The 27689-nt window shown below is 44.0% G+C and overlaps 1 protein-coding gene across 1 annotated transcript; it reads left to right on the forward strand.

Annotated features, from left to right (window-relative positions):
- Nucleotides 1–271: 271 nt before the first annotated feature.
- Nucleotides 272–27344, forward strand: ppargc1b (peroxisome proliferator-activated receptor gamma, coactivator 1 beta). The gene is made up of 12 exons (XM_071515203.1): nt 272–466; nt 11392–11517; nt 14756–15688; nt 15794–15818; nt 16194–16239; nt 18032–18096; nt 19568–20067; nt 20140–20258; nt 21510–21567; nt 22714–22832; nt 25175–25302; nt 26282–27344. The coding sequence occupies exons 1-12, from the start codon at nt 320–322 to the stop codon at nt 26371–26373; spliced, it is 2358 nt and encodes a 785-aa protein (XP_071371304.1). The 5' UTR covers nt 272–319; the 3' UTR covers nt 26374–27344.
- Nucleotides 27345–27689: the final 345 nt, after the last annotated feature.

Raw genomic sequence — 27689 nt, forward strand, 5'->3', positions numbered from 1 at the left:
GCTATCACTATCACTCCCTCCACCTACACATATAAAAAAAAACGCCTGTTCTCTTGGGGTTGTTGAAAGGCATTGTGGGAATTGTAGGAAATCACTAACTGCAGTAGAAGTAGACGAGGGAAAGTGGGTTCACCGAGAAAAGAAAGTTACAACACTTCATCACAAAATAACTCCTGGAATGTGTTGAACATCACAGATTGATGAGATCGATCAGTGGAGGTAAAGGTGAATTTTTCCTCTAATTTTTCCTCTTTTTCCTCTGTTACAGGAGGAGGAGAATGCGGCTCTGCTCGCCGCTCTGACGGACAGCCTGGACGGCATGGTGGACGCCGAGGTGGGCGGGCTCTCCGTCTTCCCCGCGCTGGGGGAGGAGCCTGACCAGGAGGAGGAGGAGGACGACGGCCTTCCTCTCCACGCCGGGGACTTCAGCCAATCCCCGGGGGCCGAGACGGAGGACCCGTCTCTGGTAAGAACGCGTCCTTACTTAACCTGTTTGTGGTGGGCGGGGCTCTCGTGGTGATGTCACTTCCCCTTTCTTTCCTCTTAAGGGGGGAATGTGGAGGCTATATGAGAATATTCTGTTGTTTTTGGATATAATATTACGGCACAGAACTGGACAAGTGTTTGTACTTTGTACTAGCTTAAAATTAGCAAAGTACCAGTGAAATTAAACTATTCCTCATGTTCCTGTAAACCAGTGGTTCTCAACGTGGGGTCCGGGGACCACCAGGGGTCCATTATTTCATTTACAAGAAGTTAACACAATTACAGAATGTAGTAGAATGATTGTTTTGATCATAGTTTCTCTGTTATCTCTCCAGCTACAATACAGATAGTCATGGGATTCTGGACAAAATCATATCTGACAATAAAAATATTCTCAGATTTGGGTCCGAGAGACAAAATCTCATCAAGTGGGGGTCCGTGGCCCTGATGTGGACTAAATTAGGTGGTCCTTCATATGAAAAAGGTTGAGAATCACTGCTGTAAACCACCTCCAACGACCCGCCGGCGGTCCGCGGACCTCACTTTTGGCAGCCGCCGTGTTCGCTAAGGCACATCTGAACAATTTTCCCCGTCGTTTTAAGACTTTGATATTTTCATCTTTTTAACCTCCTGTTCTCATTTTTTTTGTCAACGGTCTTGTCATCACAAGCCTCTTGCTGTTGAAGTGGAGCCTTTTGTACACGCTTCAAACATTATACATTCCCACCCACCTATGTTTTTTTTTTTTTTCCGCCCCTCCCCCCTCCCCCCTCCCCCCTCCCCCCTCCCCCCCCGATGCTCTGCCTCTCTCCGTCGCCCCTGTATCTTAATCTGTGTCGCGTTTGCTAACCTTGATGTTCCCCTTGTTAGCCTGCGAGGTTCAAAGTCTGCCTTTAACTGCAGCAGAACACAGGGGCGCCGAGGCAGAGTAACCTTTCATCCAGTCCCAGCCCCTGAGTGTGTGTGTGTGTGTGTGTGTGTGTGTGTGTGTGTGTGTGTTCTTGTATTTCTATATTTATGAGGACCACATGTCCCCACAAGGACAGAAAGATGAGAAATATCTAAAGTGTGGGAATTTTGCTGCTCCTCCTCACTTATTTATGGGGTTAGTTTAGGGTTAGGATTTTTGGGTTTAGGGTTAAGATTAGAATTATTAGGTTTAGGATTAAGATTAAGAATCTGCTATTTTGAATAGAAACCTCATGAAGTCTGATATGAAGTATGAATTAATGTATGACGTGAAATGTCTAATAACAAATGTCAGTAAAGCAAGTGAGCCCAAATGAAACAACACGTGTACAGTTTTACACATTAGATTTTGCTTTACTTTTTTTTATTTACTTTTTATTTTATATCTTCACAATTTCTAGCTTTCATGTAATTCTACTCTATGTAGAAAATAAATGCAAATAATTGCTTTTCTAAAATATCTGTAGCACAACAAAATCAGTACAAAGTCAAGGGGTGAACAAACTTTTTAACATTTGCATCTACTCAAGGGCTAAAGTTAGTTTAGAGTTAAGATTATAATTAGGATTAAGTTTAAAGTAAGGGCTAAAGTTAGTTTAGAGTTAAGATTATAATTAGGATTAAGTTTAAAGTAAGGGCTAAAGTTAGTTTAGTGTGAAGATTATAATTAGGATTAAGTTTAGGGTTAGGTTAAGGTTAGTTTTGGATTAGGACTTGGTGTTAGTCATAAATTTAGAGTTTAAGTTTAGTGAAGGGTTAAGGAAGGAATGTAGTCAATGAATGTCCGCATGTAAACTTGTGTGTGTGTGTGTGTGTGTGTGTGTGTGTACATGTGTCCCTCCAGCACGTGCTTAAATGTGTGTGTTTTCCCCCCCCTGCTCCCTCCTTCTTTTCACACAGTGCCGCTGGGTGCCCCCTCCTGCCCCCTCCCGCCCCCCCCACCCCTCCGACCCCTCCATTGTTCCCTGAACCCGTCTTCTAGGAAAAGCCCTGTTTTTCTCTCTCTCTCTGTCTCTTCACTCTGTTTCCCTGCTTATCAGCCTCTCTCTCCGCTGCACCTGAACCACCAAAACTCACTCTCCCCTCCCCGAAAAATTTTCGCAGGAGCGTGTGTTTTGCGGTATCCCGTTACAGCCGAACAGCGGTGCCCTACTTTCCACTTAGTTCACTCCGCTGTCAAAAAGAATGCAGGTCGGAAACTCGGCTCGGGAGCTTTAATTGAAGTAGGAAGCTATTTCGCCGTAATAAACGACTTATGATTACCGCTGTAATGCCTCCTTATTGCCCTTGTCAAGATGAATCCTGCGTACTTCCTTAATTTGCCTTAGATTTCACAGAAACGCACAGCAAAGGGGGCTGTCGATGGGTTGTTTTTTTTTTTCCTCTTTTCTTTTTGCAGTCTCATTTAGCGGCAGCCTACAAAGATGCTATTGTGCGGCGGGCATGAATGACGCCGGCTGGCTGAATACCTACAGCGTAAATACTCTGCTGCCTTCCCATTTATTACAATTACACACCGAGCCGAGGACGCCGCGGTCCCAAAGCGAAGCGTTCGCCGTGAAGCTGCCGCCGCCGCCGGTAGCAACGGTTCCAGGAAGTCGACCAGGGGGGGGGCGAGCAAATGGAGTCCGTAGCAACAGAAGAGAGCAGTTTGGTGGCAGCCTTAAATTAGCTTACTGAGCTTTTTATTAGGAGAAGAGAGTTTATCACCTCTTAAGGCTGGCATCAATCTTAAATCTGACCTAAATTTACAGCAGACATCATAGTAAGTAGTATCAAACTGATGTAAGCTGTGTGAGGATTGGGTTTTTTAAGGAGAAACAGCATAAATTAATACCTTTATGATGATATAATTGATTTTTGTTTGTATCGGTGGTTGTTTCCTAACAGTGATCACCGACTAGACATCACACAGGGTTTCTGCAGGTTACACAAAGACAAATTCAACACTTTAACACAAGACCTTTTCAGTCCTACTTGGAATTTAATTTCAGACCAATTTAAAAACTCAAATAAAGAAACAAAGCTGTCTAAACCAGACAGTTTCTGCTCAAACATACTGCAGCTAATGAAAGTTCAGAAATTGAATGTATGAATGGGCAGAATGAGAAAAGAAAAAAAAAATACCAAAAAAAAAAAGAAGAAAGAAAGGACACCAGGAAATTAAATGTTAAGGGGCATGAAGTCCGGCTGTGGTTATTAAAGCAGATAGGATCAGACTGTACTAATTCTGGATTATGTAAATGAAGTAAAAGAGTGGACCTGCAATGCAAAGAAACCTGTTATTACATAGAGAAAAAACTGTATTTAAGACATTTTTAATACTTTTCGAGGCCTTAAAAATACACAGTAGATCATTCATTTTAAGACTTTTTTCAAACTTTGTAAAGATCCGGTTATATTTTATTATTTTTATTCATCACTGGTGGCGGCATTACAGGATATGACTGGCATCAGACACGGAGTCTACGGAGAAAAACGAAGCAGAGGAAAGGGGGCATTCCTTCCAAATCGGTGGAAATGACTTTGATGACCTTAAATGACTCGGTGCAGGAATGAGGAAAGTTTAGGCGGCTGTGGAGGCCAAAGAAATGCCAAGCCTTCAACAATGATAACCGTTAGCTCTGTGTGTGTGTGTGTGTGTGTGTGTGTGTGTGCGGTTTATATGCTGGCATAGCGACGGCAATAAAAAACAAAAACGGGACACAATGAGACAGAACTGGTTTTGTGTGCTAAACGGTTTGTATTGTTTAGTGGAAAACAAAAGAGCAGCGATACTGAGATGCCATCATCACTTTCACTGTTGTATCGCAAAACACCGTCAACCCTAAACATGGCCGCCTGTCCTTGTTTCAACCTCACAGCCTCCTTGACGGGTTATCAGTCAGCCGGTGTCAGAATAAGAATGAATGCAGGCGGGTTAATCCGTTCCGCCTGCCCAGGGCTCCTCGGGGAAAGACGTTTAAGGTCAAACCGGCAGCGGCTGATCGGTTAGTTACAAGCTAACAGAAAAAAAAAAAAAAAAAAACGGTCAGAAAAGGGCTGAGTGTGTACAAATACACCTGTAGACACACTGGTATACACTGCAGATACACTTTACCTTCAACTCCGACAACGCAGGTTCAATTCCCAACTCATGACAAGAAGTTTATATTTTCGATAAGGTGCAAAAATAAATAAATAGAAACTAACTCCGCTGGACTTAAAATGAGGCTTCTTCACTTCTCTCGGATGAGTGGTAAAACGTCTTCAACTCTTCATTTTAAGTCCAGTGGATTTTTTTCTTTATTTTTGTATATTTTTGGACATATTTCAGACCAAAACCTTAACCTAACCTTAACCAAACTGTTTTAGTTGCCTAACTCGGTGATTCTCAATCTTTTTTCACATCAAGGACCCTAATTTAGTCCACATTAGGGCCATGGACCCCCATTTGATGAGATTTTGTCTCTCGGAGAAAAATCTGAGAATATTTTTATTGTTAGATATGATTTTGTCCAGAATCCCATGACTATCTGTATTGTAGGTAGAGAGATAACAGAGAAACTCTGATCAAAACAGTCATTCTTTGTACATTCTCTAATTGTGTTAACTTCTTGTAAATGAAATAATGGTGAAGTTTAACAAATCATCAATTTTGCTGGGGACCCCCTGGAACCCACTCAAGTACCCTTGGTGGTCCCCGCACCCCAGATTGAGAACCACTGGCCTAACTAAGCTAACCTTGTCAAGTGTTGAACAAGTGAAAATATTGTGTCCAATTTTTGCTATTGTCACATAATCCTTTTCCTGGTGGAGGAGCGTAGTCTTCACATTATTTCTGTCTGTAACATTTAACATGTGATTCAGAGTTCATGCTCATGTTGTGTGACTGAATGTGAAACCCTGCATCCGCCCTGCAGTCCTCCTGCATTAGCACTCCAGGCGTGTCTCCAGCCTGCTCCTCCTCAGATGTTGTAACAGTAGATGAATAATCTGTTGTAACTGCAGACTCTCGTCTCTCGCTCACCTGCTCGCCGCCTCGGTCCTCACAGCTTCTGACAGCTGGCAAGATAACACAATGACTTTTCCAAATGCTTACTCACACACACACACACACACACACACACACACACACACACAGTGTTTCTCTCTCTTTCTCTCTCTCTCTCTCTCTCTCTCTCTCTCTCTCTCTCTCACACACACACACACACACACACACACACACACACACACACACACACACACACACACACACACACACACACACATGCTCTCTCTTTCTCTCTCTCACACACACACACTACTACTACTGTTACTACTATTACTAGTACTGCTGCTGCTACTACTTATCACCTAGCAATCACCTTAGCAACACCCTAGCAACCACTAGCAGTACAACTACTACTAATACTAGCCTACTAGTATTACTATGACTACTACTACTGCTGCTACTATTACTATTACACGATTAGGCTATTACAGCTACTACTATTACTACTACTACTACTACTACTACTACTACTACTACTACTACTACTACTACTACTACTACTACTACTACTATTACTACTACTACTACTACTATTACTATGACTTCTACTACTGCTGCTACTATTACTATTACAACTACTAGGCTATTACAACTACTATTACTACTACTGCTACTGCTACTATTACTACTACTACTACTACTATTACTATGACTTCTACTACTGCTGCTACTATTACTATTACACGATTAGGCTATTACAACTACTATTATTACTACTGCTACTGCTACTACTACTACTACTATTACTACTCTGCTATTACTATTACACTATTAGGTTATTACGACTACTACTACTACTGCTACTACTAATACTGCTACTTTTTCTGCTATAACTAGTACTCCTACTATTTCTACTACTACTACTTCTCCAGTTGCTTCCATCTAGGCCACACATTTTCTCCAGGAAATGTAGCTTTCTAGTTTCAATTTAGTTGATTAGAATTTTATTTCATGTTATTGTATTTTCCTCACTGTTGATATATTTGTTTTTATTTCTATAGTAGAATATAGTACATGTCACTCTACTGTACATGTAGACCAGAGTTCCCACTGCGGCCCTCATTTAAAATTTCATGACTTTTCCATGAATTTCCATAACTAAGTATGAGCTCTTCCATGATCACCCTATTTTTTTCCTGCCTGGTTTGTTAATGTTGTTTGGTTATCTGCTATATTCCTGTAAAGCGACCCATTTATAAGATTCCCCCGACTTCTCCAGATAATTTATCCAATTCCTGACTCTACCTGTCTGGAATACAACCTCTCAAAATTCCACGATATTCCAGGAATTCCCTGACTAGTCTGAACCCTGATAAACAGCAGAATTTATCACTCTGTATATGTACTCATGCTGCATCCTGGCATTGTTTCCATCGCATACACTATCAGTAGCAAAAATAGCAACCTGACATTCACATCCACTCACACAGAAAAGCCTGGTGTAATAACATTATGCTGTTTACTCGACTGAAGCTGCCAGATGTGTGTGTGTGTGTGTGTGTGTGTGTGTGAGTGTGTGTGTGTCTCATCCCCCATTTCCATCAGTAGAGTGGCTTAGTGTCACATGACTGCTGTCACTCTGGTCTGGCTGACTGGAGGCTGGCGGCACCCTCTACTGGTGGGAGCGGGAACTGCAATGACCTCACTGACCGAGGCTCCAGTGGCCCTGATGTGTGTATGTCTTGTTTATGCATGAGTTTGCAAGTGCAACTCCGCTGGTGTGAGTATGTGTGTGAGTTTGCATGTGGTTTTGCAAGTGGTCTTTCATGTGTATGTGTGTGTGTATTTATGTGTCGTCCCTCTGTTCATGTATGTGTGTGTTTGTGAGTGTACCTCCAGTTGTGTGTGTGTTTGCACTTGCTCCTTCATTAATTTGGGTGTTTGTGAACATTTGTGTGTTTGCACGTGCTTTGTCATCTGTGTGTGTGTGTGTGTGTGTCCCTCTATTCATGTATGTGTGCACCTCCACTTGTGAACATGTGTGTATTTGCTCCTTCATTTGTGTTTGTGTCCCACTATTCGTGTGTGTGTGTGTTTGTGGGTGTACCTCCACTTGTGAACGTGTGTGTGTGTGTTTGCACGTGCTTCATTTGTATATGTGTGTTTGTGTGTGCCTGTATTCACATATATGTGTTAGTGAGCTTTCCTCCACTTGTGTGTGTTTGCATTTGTCCTGTGCATTCATGTGTGATTACATGTGCGCCTCTGTGTGTGTGTGTGTGTGTGTGTGTGTGGTCCCTCCCCAGAACAAGGCCCCCTTTGATGCAGCCAGGGGAGCTCTGGAAGGCGTCCAGAGTAGAGTAGAGTAGAGTTGAGTAGAGTCTTTCAGGCGGCCGGACGCTGCCAGAGGGTTTTCAATGCTTCACACAGACACAAACCTTCAGTCTCCTCTTCACTTTCCTCAATGGGACTCAGAGAGGAGCATCATCACACACTCCGAGCCAAGTTGGCTCGCCCACAAAGGGCCGCGGTGGCCCCATTAGCTGTGTGGGCGATCGTCCCGTTCAGTCATTTGACCCAGATAGTACTCAGCCAGCACAGTTGGGTGGTAATGCGGTATTCATTAAAGCATTACAGTGATATTGAGTGATGTCGTGGTAAATAAAACATTTGGGTAAACTATGACCTCCTGTCAGTGATCTTCGTAAGGCAAACAACACCGCTATAAACACTGGGCTTGTATTTCTTTCAGAAAAGCATTAAATTGCATAGCATTAATATCCTCATATAACTTAATCAGTTTGATTTACAATACTTCTGCTTAGGCTACTGTAATGTATAGAATTAATTGTCTCAAAGATTTATGTCAGCGTGAAAAGGTGGGCAAGGCAGCTTTATTTGTATAGCACATTTCATACAGGCTGTTCAAAGTGCTTTACAGAGTAATACAAAATACAGCAAAGGTAAAAAAATTACAATTAAAAAGTGCAAAAGTACAGACAAGAGATCCACAAGACTTCAAAAGTAAACTAGTGCAGTTCAAATCTAGTGCAGTTCAAATCAAGTGAAATAGAAAGATAAAAGAAAAGACAATGCAAGAGGATTAGAAAAGTAGTCTTAGGCAATCAAAAGATCTTCTCAGATGGGGGTTCCTCATATAAAATCTAAGGGAGTCCGCAGGTCTAGTGTGTATCTATACAGGTTTTGCAGTTGTTTCAACCGTGTCTGGCTTCATCATGGAGGTCCAGTGGAGAATTGGCTGTGGGAAATGATGTCTATAACAACTGGGCTAGAAACAGAGAGCTAGTTGAGTCAGCTTGTTGTGGTGTGGCTGTAGATCCATTCAGTAGCATAATGTTCTCAGTAAAAGTGAATAGTGTGATAAGGTGGATTTGTTTCCAAATGTAGGTTACTGTGACACAGTAAACTGTCTTGTCTTTAGCCCTAGTCTCTACTCCAAAACATGAAGAGTTGTAGCTTGAGAAGAGCAAACTGTTAGCTAGCTAACCAGCCAGCAAAGACACTGATGTTAATGTTAGCATGCGACAACTAGCCACTGCTAACACTAGCTTCTAGAAGATAGCCTATGTCAGCTAGTGTCTAAGTGTGTGTCAGATGCATTAACAAGAAAGTGATGGTTAGCTGACCAACTACTCTCTCTACTCATCTAAACACAAAATCAGTCAGATGTATGAGTGATGAAATGATCAGTTCCCAGTAAAAAAAACAGCACAGAAATTAGCCATGTCTGTTCAGTTCTGTTAAAGATGCTGAAGTTGTACATTTAGAAACATACAGTAAGATCTGAGGACCTCCAATATGGCCGCCAGAGGGTGTGTTGCGTCATGTGACCAGACCAGTATATGGGGTTGGATCTTTGATCTGAAAACATATGGGAACCCCTGGTATATCCTGCTGCCTCAGGCCTCATTCCTGTCACATCTGTATTTTCTGCATCGTCTTCTCCTGGAGCAAACGCTGCGCAGCTTAGTGGGGATTTTCTCTCTAAGCTGATTTATATCAGCTGATAGCCCTGTCATGAAACTAGGCACTGGAATGAATGGATGAATGGACGGATGAAATTAAGGGGAATGAAAGGATAGCGGAGAAGGAGTAGAGCCTGTGTAATATCTGTTTGAAAGGTAATACCCAGGAAGGATTCAAGAGGGGTTCAGTTTCCTCTCTTTATCTTGGAAACCGCGGGTGATTTGAAGAAACGAGAGAGGGGGATGGAAGGATGGGAAGAGGAAGGGATGGAGTGCAACGGGTGGAGGAAAACAGGAAAATTAAGAGCGATGGAGGATAGAGATGATATGGAAGTATAGTCTATAGACATAGATGAAGGTGGTACGAGAGGTTATAGAGATGGAGAGAAAGAAGGATGAAGGGGAAGGCAAAGAGGAAGGGATGGGAGCAAAGAGGGAGGGATGAAAGGAGAGAAAAGGAGAAGAAGATGAAAGAAGTGAAAGGGATTAGAGGAGGTTGAGATAGAGGGAGGGATGAAAGGAGAGCAAGATGGATAAGGATGAGAGAAGGGAAGGGGGTGGAAGTAAAGAAGGAGCGATGGAAAGGAGAGAAAAAGATGAAGATAAAAGATGGGGAAGGGATTAGAGAGGGAGGGAGGGAGAACGAGAAAGGGAAGGATGGAGAAGAGATGGAGGATGGAGGAATAGATAGATGAAAGAAGGGAAGGAGGTAGGGAAAAAGGAGGTGGAGGAAGGAAAGAAAGACAGGAAGGAATGGATGGAGCAAGAAAGGGAGGAGAGAGAGAATGAACCAAAGGTAGGGAGGGATGGAAAGGAAAGGAGGCAGGAATTGATGGATGGAGGGATTAATAGAAAGAGGAGCGAGGGAGGCAGAAAGGGCATATTCCAGGCTATTATGGAGAAATGGCTGAATTCAGCTCCTTTATGGAAAATGTTAATGTGCGATGTAGCTGTCAGGTTTAGTAATATGATGAATGTACAGTATCATAACCCCACAGCCTCTTCTGGCACATTACTCTCTTGTACAAACATCCATCTGAAGGATGTTAACAGCCCACAGAATATAGATTCAGAATAGGAATGAAAGGCTGAAAGAGCCAATCATTTTGCGCTTTCATCTCACTGTTTACCCTTATTAGTATTTCAGTATTTTCTCTCTCTGCTGCATTGTTATTTAGGGCTGCAACTAACGATTACTTTCATTGTCGATTAATCTGTCGATTATTTTCTCGATTAATCGACTAGTTGTTTGGGCTATAAAATGTCAGAAAACCGTGAAAAATGTGGATCAGTGTTTCCCAAAGCCCAAGATGACGTCCTCAAATGTCTTGTTTTGTCCACAACCCAAAGATATTCAGTTTACTGTCATAGAGGAGGAAAGAAACCAGAAAATATTCACATTTAAGAAGCTGGAATCAGAGAATTTTGACTTGAAAATTACTCAAACGGATTAATTGATTATCAAAATAGTTGGCCATTAATTTAATAGTTGACAACTAATGGATTAATCGATTAATCGTTGCAGCTCTATTGTTCTTGTCATTAAAGTATTATGTAAAAAAATTGTGATCTGTCTAAAAATACAGATGTACCCTAAAGTCTCATAAAGGCTTAATGGCCTTTATGCCAAGCTCTCCGCTCATTCACCCCCATCCCCTTACACACACACATTTTTATCAGTATATTTCCATTGACTACACCCATTCCCTAACCCAAACCTAATCCTAATTCTAATCTTAGCCCAAAACCCTAAAAGTCCTAATCCTAAACGAATCACTTCAAGCAGCAAGTACCGACAAATTGTCCTGACTTTGCAGGATTTCTCGCATCTTTCTGTCCTTGTGAGGACATTTTGGTCCTCATAAGACATAAGTACAAGAACACACACACACTTCTTACACCCTTTTTCTCTCTTCTTACATTTATTTTACCATTGTACTATCTGATCTCTTTCCTCTCCCCTCTCTCCCTCTCCAGCTGAAGAAGCTGCTGCTGACGCCGCCCAACGTTCCCACGGGCATCGACGCGCACAAAGATGGCGGCCACGGGCATCGCCATAGCAACAGGAGCCTCCACCTACGGCCGGTCAGACCTCTGGTCAAGGTGAGGGACAGGTTTGGCTTGGTTTGAACGTCATGCTGCATGTGATTTACAGTGGCAGCCGTTGTAAAACTCCCCCCTTCGTGCGTCTATCCTGTATTAGCGCTCCAGCCTTTCCTCCCTCAGACTGTGAAGTGGAACTGAAGGAGCCCATTGTAACCCCAGACACATGTCTCTCAATTCACTGGTTGCCGCCTCATTCCTCATGTCTTGGGAGGGTTGGCAAGATAACAGAATTTGATTTTTCCAATCACTTCCTCTCAAGGGTGGAGAATTAATGCAGAAGTAATTTCACTGATGCGTGCGGGGCATGCAATCAGCAGGAGTCCTCCTTCATGCAGCGATCCTCCATCCATCCTGCATTAGTACTGCAGACTGGACCAATATATCGGGCCGATATCTGCGATTTATCAAGAATCAGATATCGGCCAGTCAGTCAGTGTCGTCCACTGCTGATATGATGTAGGTTCCTCTCTGACTACAGCTAGTGAATATGTTTTTATTATTATTTATATTTTTATATCAGATGTCAGACCAGAGAAATCCCTCCCAGTGTCACTGGAGAGTTTTAGTGTCCCATGATGGTCTAAATCAGTGGTTTTCAACGTGGGGTCCGAAGACCACCAGGGGTCCTTGAGGCGGTTCTAGAGGGTCCCTGGCAAATTGATGAATTGTTAAACTTCACCATTATTTCATTTACAAGAAGTTAACGCAACTAGAGAACGGAGAAGAATGACTATTGATCATAGTTTCTCTGTTATCTCTCTGCCTACAATACAGATAGTCAGGGAATTCTGGACAAAATCATATCTAACAATAAAAACATTCTCAGATTTGGGTCCGAGAGACAAAATCTCATCAGATGGGGGTCTGTGGCTCTAATGTGGACTAAATTAGGAGTCACTGATATGAAAAAGGTTGAGAATCACTGGTCTAAATGCTGTTTCAGAGGCTTTTCCACCCTGACAGGAATAAAATTATTGGAGAAACACTGAATACTTGTAATGTTTAGGGCAGGAGAATGATCAAACTGAAAAGATATTGAGTATCGGCACAAAATATCAGCTAGCAGCAGCTTCCGTACAAAAAAATATCTGTATCAGCCTCCAAAAATATGAATCAGTCAAACCCTTTTTTGAATTCTCCCTATACAGCAGAATCAAATTAGTGTCAATCAATCAAATTAGAACTACTGCACCACAAAACTCTTGTGTCAACCGACTTGCTACCAGACTGTTCCTAGACTGTAGCTTGCAAAAAACTAGATTGATAGAGCTTGATTTTCCAATAACGGTTCCTCTCGGGGACGGAGCCAGCAGTCGTCCAGCGAGCACAACGACCGTTTTTATTTTCCAAACGGAGGATATCTCATTTCCAAAAAAAAAAAAAAAAAACTCCTCAAGCCCTCGGGCTCGCAGGATCCTTCAGGTGTAATCCATGACCGATGTGGCATTGGGGGAAGAGAGGACATCTACAATGGCTACTGCTGTATGACTTAGCAGTAATTGGATAGCTGCTAGCATTGTGCTCCAAGTGGTCATTGATTACCACAACAGTCATTTATCTTGTCCGGCCATAAAGCGCGGCGTGCAATCACAGAGCGTTCTGCTGTGGCTAAAGTAAAGGAGGATACAAAATACCCACAGGATGTAGAGCTGGGATAAGCTAAGCCTGTATCCATCACTCTCCCTCCCAACCTCGCTGTTGCTGGGCGGGTGTGTGTGTGTGTGTGTGTGTGTGTGTCAGCTTTAGAGAGTTTTAGAGGAGTGAGGCTTTGCAGTGGCAGATGGCGGGAGTCTCGACCGACAGGGCGACAGGGCAGCAGTGAATCACGGTCTCTCTCTCCCTCCTTCTCTCTCTCTCTCTCTCTCTCTCTGAGATGAGTAATATGGAATCAGCCATTTCATAACAGCTGCACGTTGAATCATCCTTCACAAAGTAGGAAGTACAATTTACTGCTGTGTGCTCGGTGTCGCTGTATCCAGGGCAGGAAATTAAAAGAAAAAATCCACCCTAAAACACTTTGACACTGTTACAAAAAGCAGCTATTGGCGATGTATCTTCCATTTCTGGGTCCATTTTGTTCTTTTGATAGCTGGCCAAATTTTAGACAATGTGATATCTTGTCGAGATGTTTCCAGCACAGCTACAATGTGAGTTTGATATGAGAAAATGTTTCAGGATGTAAAACCTCAGCGGTAATCGTCAGGTTTTGGTGTCAGTCCCTCAGAATCAAAGAGCGAGGGCTTCTTTCTAGAGCCGCCATTTTGCACCAAGAGACGTTCAACAATCATACAGGGAGAAATCCATCGGAGAAGAAGAAGAGAGACCAATTTCTCCACCCACAGGAGCAGGAGAGAGAGACCAGAATGCAATGCAGCAGAGTGACAGGTTGCGCTTTGAATAACGGGGTGAAAGCCATCCTGGGAAATTTTGTCAATCACAAACTGCAGTAGAAGCAGACGAGGCGGGTTGAGGGAAAGTGGGTTCACCAAAAAAAGTAAATTACAACAATAAATCCTGGAATATATTGAATATCACAAATCTAACACAGTAGCTGGAAAACCTCAACCAGCCATTTTCGTTGTTTTACCCTTCAACTTGATTTTTAGAGAGGAATAGGACTCCCAAGTCATGGCTGGTTACTTATCAAAGTGTCTGCTAGAGTAGAATAAATTACCAGACGGAGAAAATTGGCTGGTTGCTGGTGGCAATTTCCCACCCAGGCTGTATCATTGACTTTGCTCTTGTAGCATTCGAGTTCTTGTAGTAATCTCCTGGTTTATTCAGTCCACAGACGAGCTTAACGAGATCAGGGTTACAGGTCTGACTTCTCTCTATTCCCCCTCTTCTCGCTGTCTCTCTCTCTCTCATTGTCGATTCAATTCTACTCATTTTCAGTTTAATTTGGTTCAGTTCAATGGTCGCTTTATTGTTTTAACACTGAGATCAGAGATTCCCTACTTTGCCAAAGCAGAAGGTCAAAAACTGACACTGTAGAACAATATTGTTCTTATTATTCAGTAATATAACTCATTTCCTTTCATGTGTGACGGCAATCAACACATTTTGCAGCTAATAGGCTTCAGGCTGCATCTTTCCGCCTTGTAGATAGAGAATTGTTTGACTGATTGTTTGTTTGGTTGTGGAGATTGTTAAACTCTCATTTATGTGTGTGTGTGTGTGTGTGTGTGTGTGTGTGTGTGTGTGTGTGTGTGTGTGTGTGTGTCTCCGCCCTCAGAGTGACGTCCCTCAGGAGCGGAAGCCTCGAGCGGTGCGTCCGGCGGGCCGTCTCTGCACCGAGCTCCACCGCCACCTGACCACCGCCCAGGACGCCGAGGACACCCCGGCCGCCGACACCGAGGAGGACGAGGAGGAGGAGGAGGACGAGGACAGCGAGTCGGAGGAGGACGAAGAGGAGGAAGAGGAGGAGGAGGAGTCTTCCGGCAGCGAGGCGGAGAGCGCGGCGGTCACGGCGGCGGCGGCGGCCCCCGTCGAGCCGGCGAAGCCCCAGTTCAGCTCGGGGAAAGAACTGCACTCTGTGGTGGAGCTGATCAGGTACATGCACACCTACTGCCTGCCCACACGCAAGCAGCAAGGCCGAGACCTCGCCGGCTTGGCTCGCAGCAGGCGGCCCGAGGCCTCCCGCCCGGCCGCCCCGAACTCTCACGGCAAAGTCGTCTTGGTGGTCGGGCCGGGGGCCGCCGGGGGCTCGACCGGGACGGGCGGCGGCGCCCCCAGGAGGCTGCCCTTTGCCCGGAGGAGGGAGATGAAGGCCAACTCGCTGCTCCGCGAGCTGCTGGAGCAGAGCGGCTCCTTCGACGTGAGCAAGCCTTACAGACTGCACAGCCCGCCCTACTCCCACTCCCACAGCCCCGGCAGAGGAGGAGCCTCCGCCCCCTCCGCCCCGGCTAAACCGGCCCACCCCCCCGGCTCCAAACCGGAGCTTCGCAAAGACTCCTCCTGCTCCCCCGAGAGGAGAACCCTCGGCGCCTCGTCATTCGAGGCGCCGCGGAGTCCCGAGGATGCGGCGGAGGACGGCGGCTCCTTCTCGGTCCGGCGCTCCCGGCGCCTGGCCTCCTTCCCCAGCCGCTTCGCCAAGAGGCTGCGGCCCGGACGGGCGAGGGGAGGAGAGGGGAAGGAGAGGGAGGAGAGGGAAGAGGGGAGAGCGGGGGTCAAACTCCTGCCGACCCAAGCCGGAGGGGGAACCACGACGGAGCCGGTGGCGGAGCAGCCGAACCCGGGCGGCGGCGGCGGCGGCAGCCCGGCCACAGCAGAGCCGACCAAACCCTGCTGCCACAGCGGTGAGATGGACAGAACACACAGGCTGCGCTCACACTGCAGGCCTTCAGCCATGCTGCTCATATCTGATTTTTTTTGGATGATCATATCTATTCTAGGATGTGACCTGTATCTGATACCAATATAAACTGACAGCGCTGTTGAAAGACACACGTGTGCAGAGTAAAAATAACAAAAAGACGTCACATCCATTTTTATACCTATGTTTCTCCCACACCCACTCACATGCACATTTACATAAAGACTCACATATGGTAATTTAACAAGGGAATAACATCACAGACGCTTCAGGAACATTTGGCACACAAACAAACTCACTCACACACATTCTGAGTGTGTATATGTGTGTGTGACTGACTTTCTCCTCTTGATTGCAGAGAAGCGAGCCTGCCTCTGTCTGCCGCTGAACTCCAAGTCCACAGGGTGAGCATCCATCCTACATCCTGCTTTTATGTGTGAATTTTTCCTGCATCTATCTGGCCTTAGCACTGCAAACAGTCCAGCCCACAACAGCATACTGTAACACAACTCTCTACTGTCTCTTAACCAGCCTTGTAAATTCAGACAACTAAAAAAGAGACCAGCAGTCGATTTTTTTTCCAAACAATTCCTCATGTAAATGGAGCCAAAGTGCAGCAGTAGTTCACCAAGCTTGCAGTAAAAATTGACTGACTTTCCTCAAAGCTACATCTGCCTACTGCTTTAATCACAAAGCCTCCATAATACAGAACGCTTTTCATATCCACGTATATATTCTGATTCTGCAGTATTAGTTACAGATATAGTTACAGCCGAATACCCTGAAACTGCTCATTAAAACCAAACTGTTTGGACCTATTCCTTGTTAGACATCACTTTCCACCACCTGAACTGTGATCAAATGTGAACTACTGCTGAACTTTCGCTCTGAATCCTAGAGGGAAAATGTTTGAAAAATATTAATTATCCTGAGTGACGTGAGTTTCGTTTTTTTACCATACACCTTTTCTACTTCACATTTGAAAAAAAAAAAAAAAAAAAAAAAAGAGAGGACAGATGCGAGGTAGATCCATGCGTGCTTGTCTGGAATAAATATTTTGCATTAGAAACAGTTCGGGTTAATGGTTTCCCATAGGCAAGCTCTGCAGTATTGGTCAATTTTACATTAAATATATCAATATCTACAATAAATATGTATATATAAAACAAAAGTGCTTCATATCCATTATATTGGAGACACTAACTGGACCAGATCTGATTTTATTTTTAATAGAAGGCCAATATCAGACATTACTTCTTATTGGTGGAGCTGAGTAGAGGCTCTTGGGTTTCACATAAAATGAAGAATGGCAGCAGAAATAAGGACATAGTGACAAAAAACTATAGGAACGAACAACAGAGGCTGGATCTATTTCTTCTGTGTATCAGTGAGCGAGGTTGGCTTTGTCATGTGACGTGTGATCTCATAAGGTCGTGTTACATACAGGACTTGTAAAGAGAGATAAACCGCGATGCTATTCCAAGATCCCTAATGAATCCAGACCCTTGGCTGGCTTAGTGAGCTTTTAATCTGTGCCAGTCAAAGTGCCGTTGCTCCTACTCTTCCAAATTACACACACACACACACACACACACACACACACACAGGCATGGAACTTGTCCAAGTCTAACCAATCACAAAGCTGAATGGTTTTACTGTACAAACCCCTGGCGTCCTTCCATCTTCCAAATGAATCTGTCTTCTGAAGCGCTCGCAGGAAAAAGTTGTGTTTTTTTTTTTATATTTTATTTTATTTTATTCTCCTGTTCCTGTGTTATTCCCCCCCCCCCCCCCGAAGCCAATGCGCTCGGCACCGGCTCCTGCCTTCCTTTCATGGCAACTGGAGAAACAGAAACAGACAGCCAGAAATAGAAAGCAGAAGAAGAATAGAGGAGAGGACAGCGCAGTACATATGGTCGTCGTGATAAGAAACGAGAAAGCGCCGAGAAATGCCACTGGCGTTTACTGGGGGGAAATGTAATTCACGTTTAGCCGACATCAGCTGAAATTCGTGCAAGTTTTTATTTTAGGAAAACAGTTTAGCGCTTTGACTGAGAAGCTTGTAAGGCTGCTGTGGGATTCCTGTTTATTTTAACGTTTGAAACCTGCAACTCAACAGTTTCTAACATGACACAGCAATCTCTAATATCTTTCCTTTTATCTTTTTCTCTCTCTCTTGTCTCTCTCCACCTCCAGAGAGTCCCAGTATGGCACCAAGCCTTTTGAGCAGACGCTCAGCGTGGATCTGTGCGGAACAGCAGGTAAACACACCTCACCTTTTCTCCAAGATCTTATTGTTTACTTGTTTACAAGGCTTTGTTTGTTAGCGTCTGAGTCGGTGCCGGCCGGTTACAGCCACAAAGCTCCAGTCATACGGGACAGAGACAGTGAAATCATAAGTCATATATTATTTTGTTTGGGAATAGAAGTCTGTAGCATGTGTGTAGCTCAATGGGCAGAGCAAGGCACTGACACAGCCTGGGTTGGGGGTTTGATTCCCACTATAAATGTATGCACTCATGGTACTGCCAGATGCGTCGGATAAAAGCGTTGGTTCATGCTATTTTAGGTTTAAATATATATAAATGTAGTAAGTGGACAAAACATTATGAAACCGACTGAGCAGGTGAATCCAGTTAAAAGCTCTGGTACCCTCTTGATTTTAAATTCAGGCAGGAAAGATTGTCTGGGAGGGGGAATCTAATCTGCTAATAGTTCAAACTCAATCTTGGAGGCAGTGGAAGCCTAAAGCTTAGAGAAGAGACTTTTCACCATTAAGTCACCGGTTCAAATTCCTGGCTGAAAAGAATCAGGGTGGGGAACGTGAATGAGCAACACAAGGTCTGGAAAAAGTATGCAAGTAGTGGAATTTTGAAATTAAAACTGTATAGAAATCATGAGTAAGACACTTAACCCCCAAACTCCTCAGCTGCTCAGTGGCCACCAGTAAAAGACTGTGGTTGTACTGGGCACCACTGGGCAGTGGGTGTAACTGTGTGAATATGAAGCAGGGCGGTGCTAAAAAAAAAAAAAAAGAGTATGCATTCTCTGTCAGCTTTTCATAAATAAATAAATGTTACAGAAACACAGAAATACTGGAGTTCGCCTCCTCCTCATGTATGTCTCCCCCCCCCCCCCCCCCCCCTTCCTTTCCAAACAATTCCTCATGTAAATGGAGCCAAAGTGCAGCAGTAGTTCACCAAGCTTGCAGTAAAAATTGACTGACTTCATCATCATTCCTCAAAGCTACATCTGCCTACTGCTTTAATCACAAAGCCTCTATAATACAGAACGCTTTTCATATCCACTCATATTCTGATTCTGCAGTATTTTTAACGACATAGTTACAACCGAATACTCCGAAACTGCTCATTAAAACCAAGCTGTTTAGACCTATTCCTTGTCAGACATCACTTTCCACCACCTGAACTGTGATCAAATGTGAACTACTGCTGAACTTTTGCTCTGAATCCTAGAGGGAAAATCTTTGAAAAATATTAATCATCCTGAGTGAGGTGAGTTTCGTTTTTTAACCATACACCTTTTCTACTTCACATTTGAAAAAAAAAAGAATAGGACAGATGCGAGGTAGATCCATCCATGCTTGTGTGGAATAAATATTTTGCATTAGAAGCAGTTCAGGTTAATGGTTTCCCATAGGCAAGCACTGCAGTTATTTGTTCAATTTTACATTAACTATATCAATGTGTGTCTCTTCCCCCCCCTGCCCAGGTCTCACCCCTCCCACCACCCCGCCTCACAAACCAGTGGAGGACGAGCTCTTCAAGCCGGCGGAGGGAGGGAAAGGAGGCGGAGGCAGCGATGGCGGCGGAGGAGGCGGCGGCGGCGAGTCGGTCCTCTCCGCCACAAACACCAACACCGGCAGGGCCTCGTCCTGGCTGAGCCGCACCCACCACCAGCGGAAGCTCCCGGAGCAGACGGAGCTGTACGCCCAGCTGCGCCGCATGGGCCAGGCGGGCGACGCCGACGTCCACCGCACCTTCGGCGACCACGACTACTGCGCCCTGAGCCTCGGGGAGAGCCGCAAGCGCAGCGCCGCCATGCTGGGCGCCATCCTGCGGGCGAGAGAAGGAGGAGGGGAGGAAGAGGGAGGAGGGAGGAGGAGCCGGGCGCCCAAAGGAGCCGAGGGCCGGGCGGAGGGGAGCGTGAAGGAGGAGGAAGAGGAGGAGGAGGAGGAGGAGGACGAGGAGAGGCCGGCGCCGTCGGAGCAGGCGGCGGATAAACAGCGGGAGCACCGGGCGGTGACGGCGGTGATGTCATCGACGCCGGCGTCCCACCGTCAGTCGGCGGCAGCCACGCCGCCGGCCTCGGAGGAAGAGGCGGAGCGCTCGGCGGCGTCTCGCTCGCCCTCGCCCATCCTCCACTCATCCCCCGACTCCCCCGCCAGCAAGACAGACTCCAGGTGAGAGAGAGAGAGAGAGAGAGAGAGAGACATAGACAGAGAGAGAGAGAGAGATTTGGGAGAAAATGTGGGGCAAGAAGTTAGAGCAAGAGAGAGAATAAGAGTGTGAGAATGGAGGAGAGAGTAGGAAAGACTGAGAAAAAATGAAAGAGAGAGAGTGAGAGAGCAAGAGTGAAAGACAGAGTGAGGGAGAAACAGAGTGAAAGACTGGCAGAGAGGGAGAGAGATGAACAATGAAAGAGGGGGAAAGAGGATGGAGAGAGAGAATGAGAGAGTGAGAGAGATTTGGGAGAAAATGTGGGGCAAGAAGTTAGAGAGAGAAGAGAGAGAGAGAAGAGATAGCAAGAGAGAGAATAAGAGTGTGAGAATCGAGGAGAGAGTAGGAGAGACAGAGAATATGAAAGAGAGAGTGAGAGAGAGCAAGAGTGAAAGAGAGAGGGAGTGAAAGACTGGCAGAGAGGGAGAGAGATGAACAATGAAAGAGAGGGAAAGAGGAAGGAGAGAGAGAATGAGAAAGAGTGAGAGAGAGAGAGAGAGATTTGGGAGAGTAGGAGAGACTGAGAGAATATGAAAGAGAGAGTGAGAGAGAGCAAGAGTGAAAGAGAGAGGGAGTGAAAGACTGGCAGAGAGGGAGAGAGGTGAACAATGGAAGAGAGGGAAAGAGGAAGGAGAGAGAGAATGAGAAAGAGTGAGAGACCATGTGAGAGAGAGAGAGAGAGAGATTTGGGAGAAAATGTGGGGCAAGAAGTTAGAGAGAGAAGAGAGAGAGAGAGAGAAGAGATAGCAAGAGAGAGAATAAGAGTGTAAGAATCGAGAAGAGAGAGTAGGAGAGACTGAGAGAAAAGGAAAGAGAGGAGAGCGTGAGAGAGAGAGGAAGAGTGAAAGAGAGAGTGAGGGAGAAACAGAGTGAAAGACTGGCAGAGAGGGAGAGAGATTAACAACGAAAGAGAGGGAAAGACGATGGAGAGAGAGAATGAGAAAGAGTGAGAGACCATGTGAGAGAGAGAGAGAGAGAGAGAGAATGAAGCGATAGCTGCTGTCTTGCTGCAGTCAGTGGGAGACGGTCTGGTCTCCTTTTTTTTTTTTTTTGCCGCAGTTCAACCTTCTCTTCCTCATGTCTGACATTTTGGTTTCACCTTGTGTCTCTCCACATCTCACTTACAATCTTTTCCCCCCTCTCTCTCTTTCTCTCTCTCTCTCTCTCTCTCTTTCTCTCTCTCCCTCTCTCTTTCTTTCTCTGTTTTCCATTAGTGAGAACTCAGAGATCTGTCCTGACGACAAGCAGAGGAACAAAGCCAAGTCTGACGAGGTACAGAGAACATTCGCACTGTATAATGCAATTACATTGTATTAAAGCTATAATATGAAACTTTTTGCCTTGAGTCAGAAAAGTGTATAGCAAGCCCCGCCCTCCTCCTCCTCCTCCTCAGTCGGTTAAGTTCATGTGACACGCCCCAAAATGTCCCAAAAAACGCCCCAAAATGTCCCCAACATCATTGAAAAACAAGGGATTTAGGGATGGACACGCTGGGTCTCAGTAGGGCTGGGCAATACTGATAAAATCAAATATCTTGATATTTTAGAATACCTTGATATCGATAATATTTTGAGTATCCGTGCTTTCATAAGATATTTATACACAAGAAAATTAGTAAATGATCTTTAGTCATCAGTGATGTGTAATCAGTAATGAGTAATGTGGATATGATGAGGCAATCATTGTTCATTTTACTCTAATACAGTGGTTCTCAACGTGGGGTCCGGGGACCACCAGGGGTCCTTGAGGGGGTTCCAGGGGGTCCCCAGTCAAATTGATGAATGGTTAAACTTCAGCATTATTTCATTTACAATAAGTTAACACAATTAGAGAATGTAGAAGAATGACTGATTTGATCATAGTTTCTCTGTTATCTCTCTACCTACAATACAGACAGTCATGGGATTCTGGACAAAATCATATCTAACATTAAAAATATTCACAGCTTTGGGTCTGTGAGACAAAATCTCATCAAATGGGGGTCCGTGGCCCCCCATTGGACTAAATTACGGGGTCCTTGATATGAAAAAGGTTGAGAATCACTGCTCTAATGAGTTCAGAAAATTGTATAACTTTACTGTAACGCAGCCTTTAAGACCGGGGAAGAAGTGACGTTTAAGTTATTTCACGATATCGATGTTATACGATATATGGCCCAGCCCTATAGGTCACAGACAGACACAGACTGATAACGTGTAATGTAAGCCTGAAGTTGCATATTGCAGCTTTGAGATGAGAGTATTAGTGTGCAGGTAAGCGTACTCACTGAGCACGAACACGGGGGCGTCTGAAGTGACTGCTCAGCCTCGGGAAGCCGCCCCGCACTCACCGCTCAGCCTTCCTGCTTGAGTTCCCACGTCTGTCTGTATTCCGTATTGTCCTTTGTCCTGACTGTTGCCATGGTTTCCCTGTTGCCAGGACAACTGCCAGGTGTTTTACATCCACAACCTGCCGAACAGCGTGACCCAGAACATGCTGAGGAAACGCTTCCAGGTCTTCGGCAATGCGGAGGACTGCAAAGTCATCATCCGCAACGAGTAAGTGCTGCTGCTCCGGATTCCTCTGTCTGAAGAGATTTTTTTTTTAAGGATCCAGCAGTTTTTTTTTTCTACCATTGCAAAGTCATCATTGTACACGGCTTGCTCCAGATCCCTCTTTCTAAAAAGATAGACATAAAAACTTTTTAAGGCAACGTCTTTTATGGCATCTGCTTTTTACCAGTGCTAAATTATGACTGTAGATTAATAGATACTTCCTTCCTACTTTATTTATTACAGAGAGAAATTCAATTGTCACAGCAACAACAAACTTGTTTCCCATACACAGTGTTTCCCACACAATGTTACCAGTGGTGGAAAGTAACTAAGTACATTTACTCAAGTACTGTACTTAAGTACAATTTTGAGGTACTTGTACTTTACTTGAGTATTTCCATTTTATGCTACTTTGTACTTATACTCCACTACATTTTAGAGGGAAATATTGTACTTTTTACTCCATTACATTTATTTCACAGCTATAGTTACTAGTTACTTTTCAGATCAATATTTTATATTTAAAACATTTGATCATCTTTATAAATAACTATAAAATAGCATTGTTATAGATTAGACTACCCAAAAGTATAGCTAAATTGTTAAGATTAGCTTCACGTTGACAACTTTAAAATGCTGCTTACATGTACATGTATGTCAATAAATCAGTATTAATATTCCAATAATTTATGAAAAATATAACTCTCTAAATGGGGCCAGTTTGCATAATGAGTACGTTTACTTTGATACTCTGAGTACATTTTGCTGCCAATACTTATGTACTTTTACTTAAGTAAGATTTTGAATGCAGGACTTTTACTTGTAATGGAATATCTTTACATTGTTCTATTGCTACTTTTACTGAAGTAAAAGATCTCAGTACTTCTTCCACCACTGAATGTTACTATTTGGGCGGCCCAAAGTAAACTTTTGTTCTGGATTCATTTTGGGTGCTGTGATATATGACGCTGGCGGTTCTCGTCAATGAAGTTTTCAAACAAGATTTAATCCTGCCGAGCGGTGGAAGCGTGTCAGTGAACCACAGTGCCCATAATTCATTGCACCTATGACACAGAGCAAATGTGCTCCTCGGAGTCGCGGTGTGTGTCTGTGCCGCCACACGCCGCACGGAGAGGCAGTTTGAAACGTGGCCTGCAAATCACATGGAAGTGTAATTGTCAGCTAATGTTGGAACGCCATTAGCTCATACTAGATTGATAGACTTTAGTGTCTGAAAGAGTTACTGGGCTCGCTAAATGAAACGTCAATAACAAGTCGTCAATAAATAACACCCCCCCCCCCTCTCCTCTCCCAACACCGCAAAATTAAACTGACAACCTATGGGAAACACTGTTGGGACAAAATAAACAACATACCAAAATGCCATAATAAAAGCTAATAAAGAAGTAAGAAAACTTTTTGAAGCCTCCAGATATTATCACACTTAATGAATACACAATTCTTAGTCTCAATGGTTTTGTGGAACATAAATATTTTATTCCACTCTTTGTATCTGATATCAACATCTTGACTATTGACAATTTGTGTGGGCGTTCTAAATTTGTGAGAAAGTGAAATGTCAGGCCTAGTTTCTATATGGCTGAGTGGTGCGATTGCTAAAACTAAAACTAAAACTGCAATATAGAGTTTTACATGATTACTAGTGCATCCCTAGCCTCCGGTGTTCCTTTTTTTGTTCCAATGCAAAGTCATCATTGTAAGTGACCTGTTCTAAATCTCTCCGTCTAAAAAGTTGGGGCACTGGAACTTTTTTTAAGGCACTAGAAGTCATCGCTATGAAATGAAGATCGCTCCCTGGTCACTGCAGTAAAAACCCCCCCGAAACAGAACGCAACTTCAACTTAGTCTTTTCATTTTGCCAGTTGTGGTCCTTCTTCCTGTTTGGCACTTTGTTGGTCATTTTTCTTTTTTAGATCAACATTCTGGGTGGGAAACATACCTGCTGCAGTGAATGCATGCCAGGCTGAAGTTCACGGAGGGTAAAATCAGTAACCGAGGAGCGTTCTGTGGTTTCTGTGTCTCCCACCCTTCTTTGGGTTGGTTTGTACGGGACCAGAGTCCATTTATCCTGTCGCTATGTGCATTCAGGTAGCATGGGATACAGGATGAATATTGATGTGCATGTAAATGTACATTGATTTAATGTCTGACGCACCATTCCCCATCCCTACTGATGCCAATATTTACCGTCCTTACCTTGAAAGGAAGGTGTCATTAACTTAATGCATGTGTCTGTCTCTCTACCTGTCTGTCTCTCTCTCTCTCTCTCTGTCTGTCTGTCTCTCTCTCTACCTGTCTGTCTCTCTCTCTCTGTCTGTCTGTAGGGAGCGCTGCGGTGTGATAAAGATCCGTCAGTCGGGGGTTCAGAGACACTGGAGAGAACGGGACACGCTTTTCCAGAACGGAGCTGGAGGCCTAAGGAGGCTGACCAGGAAACGCTACATAGACCTGGGTAATGAACGCTAACACACACACACACACACACACACACACAGGGGCAGAACTGGCTCAAAATGTAGTTGCAAACAATTCTCAGGGTTTTCACACACACACAAATAAACAGCACTGTAGTCTACAATAGCACAGCTGGTTGAAACAGCTGGGGAAACGAACAGCTGTGTGTCTTAATTGATGGCACAACCTCAAGCGTACAGTCCATCCCAAACAGTAAAGTTCTCACGTTCTTGAGAAGCTTGTTCTCCTCTAGAAATCTGGGGAAGAACGTTCTCTACAAGGACACAACATGGAATTTCACTTTATTATAACCTTTATTTAAACAGGGAGGGCCATTGAGAACAAGCTCTCTTTTATAAGGACGCTCTGATTACAGTACATATAAAAACAATAAAAGCACACAAAAGTTACAGTATATATCAACAACAAATCATATATAAGAACAATAAAAACTATAAAAGTACATATAAAAACAATAAAAGCACATGAATAAAAGCACACGAAAGTTACAGTATACAACAACAGATTATACAACAAAGAGGACAAAGACATCAACATAAGGGACAACATCAATTCAAGGAAAACACATGCATTCACACTGCTCTATGCTAGTCACAAGAGATTTAAATTGATTAAAAGGGATTAGCTTGTCTAATTTTGCACGTTCCTGCAGGTCGTTCCACTTGTGTGGAGCACAGTATTTAAAAAGCCAGTTTCCCCAATCTCAGTACGAACGTGATGATTTTCGAGGACCAAATAGTCCTGGGACCTAGTGCGGTGTGACAATGATCTATAGTTAAAAAGACATGTGAGATACCCAGGAAGTTTGCCAAGTAAATAAATAGAATACAGTGTTTTCTTTCTCATATAGTATACAACGATGCCTTCTAAAGCCATCCCCAGTTATGAACCTAAGGACTTGGTTTTCTTGGTTTTGACAATCTATTCTCTCTCTATCCTCTCTCTCTCTCTCCCAGATGAGGCGGGTCCAGGTCCCGTCAAGAGCAAGTACGATGCGCTGGACTTCGACACTCTGCTGAAGGAGGCCCAGAAGTCCCTGCATCGCTGACAGCGCAGCCCCCCTCCCCTCCCCCCCCCGACTGGCTAGCCTTAGTAAAACTGCAGCGACACCCCTCCGACCACATGGCTCCGCCCCCTCAGACAGGCCTCTCTAGTACCTCCACGCAAGGCAACCTCGCAAAATGTTTACATTTTTACCATTGGAATAAAAGTAACGAAAAAGGACCTTGTTGTTTTTTTAAGTTTCTTTCACCGGAGGATACTGCTTAAAAAACGAGGAAGCCGCAGGGGGAAATCCGGAGGAGTTGAGAGACAATGGAGGAAATAGGACTTTTTAAACAGCAATGGTACGACTACAAACGATAATGACAAGTTCTCTGCTGAACAACAACAACAACAACAAAGCTGCTTCCCGTCTGTGTTGGTGACATCATCACCCCGCGTTGGAAGAGCGGGCGTGAGAGAGACCTCTGTAGCAAAAATACCTTGCTATCCCTGCGTTGCGTCGGTCGTCGTGGTGTGTGTGTTTCCTGCGTGTGCGTGTTCTTTGTTTTTTCTGTTTGTTTGTTTGTTTGTTTGTTTGTTTCGTAAAAAAAAAAAAAAAAAAAACCCTCCCTCTCTCCGGTCACGGGTGGTGAAACTGCAAGCTGTGTTCGCCATGAAGTCGTGCGGTTGTGTTAACGAGAAAAAAAAAAATAATAACCCTGCTTTGTTTTAGCGAAAAATTGTGGATGTTATAAAATTGAAAAAAACAAACAAAAACAAACTGTGTGTGTGTGTTATGGACAAAGAAAATAACGAAAAAAACAACACTTAACGTAATCATTTGATGACTGAAAAAGTTTACAAATCTAAAATGAAGAAGAAAAAAATCATGTTTTTTTTTTTCTTTTTTGTAATTGTAGTGCTTCCTTGATTTGATCTATGCACTGTAAGGAGGTAAATGTCTCCACTGTCCTCCACTTTCCCCCCTTGACTCTAATCTCTAACTCTGCCACGCCGACTATGGCTTCTGCTACTGGCTGCTGCAGGCTGCGTTTGGTCGGCGCGTTTATTATTATTATTATGATGATGATGACGATGAAGACCCCCCCCCCCCCCCCCCCACCCGACTCAGATCTGGGAAAAAATTACATCTGTAAATCGTTTCCAACCCATTCAACCTAAAGCATTTACTGGGGAAGCACCTGTTTGAATGTTCCACGTGCGAAACCAGTCTCAAAATAAGCTAAACCTAAACCTTTGCATTCTTTGTGATCTGTTTGACAGCATTAATTGTATTTTATTTATTAGTAACATTATCTGCTAATTTTGCGCTAGGCTGGCACTCATTCTGAATTTAGATTTTACATTTTCCTCCCTTCA

Source organism: Centroberyx affinis, unplaced genomic scaffold (assembly GCF_046629955.1).
Source record: "Centroberyx affinis isolate AG114_WGS23_722 - 3 ecotype Tasmania unplaced genomic scaffold, CSIRO-AGI_Caff_v1 ptg000328l_1, whole genome shotgun sequence".
NCBI lineage: Eukaryota > Metazoa > Chordata > Actinopteri > Beryciformes > Berycidae > Centroberyx > Centroberyx affinis.

Excerpts from the sequence above, each read along its gene's own strand:
- ppargc1b (XM_071515203.1), top strand. The coding sequence starts at position 320 with ATGGTGGACGCCGAGGTGGGCGGGCTCTCCGTCTTCCCCGCGCTGGGG. Across the intron at positions 15,819-16,193 it reads CAAACCCTGCTGCCACAGCG|AGAAGCGAGCCTGCCTCTGT; the intron begins GTGAGATGGACA and ends TCTTGATTGCAG. Across the intron at positions 16,240-18,031 it reads CTGAACTCCAAGTCCACAGG|AGAGTCCCAGTATGGCACCA; the intron begins GTGAGCATCCAT and ends CTCCACCTCCAG.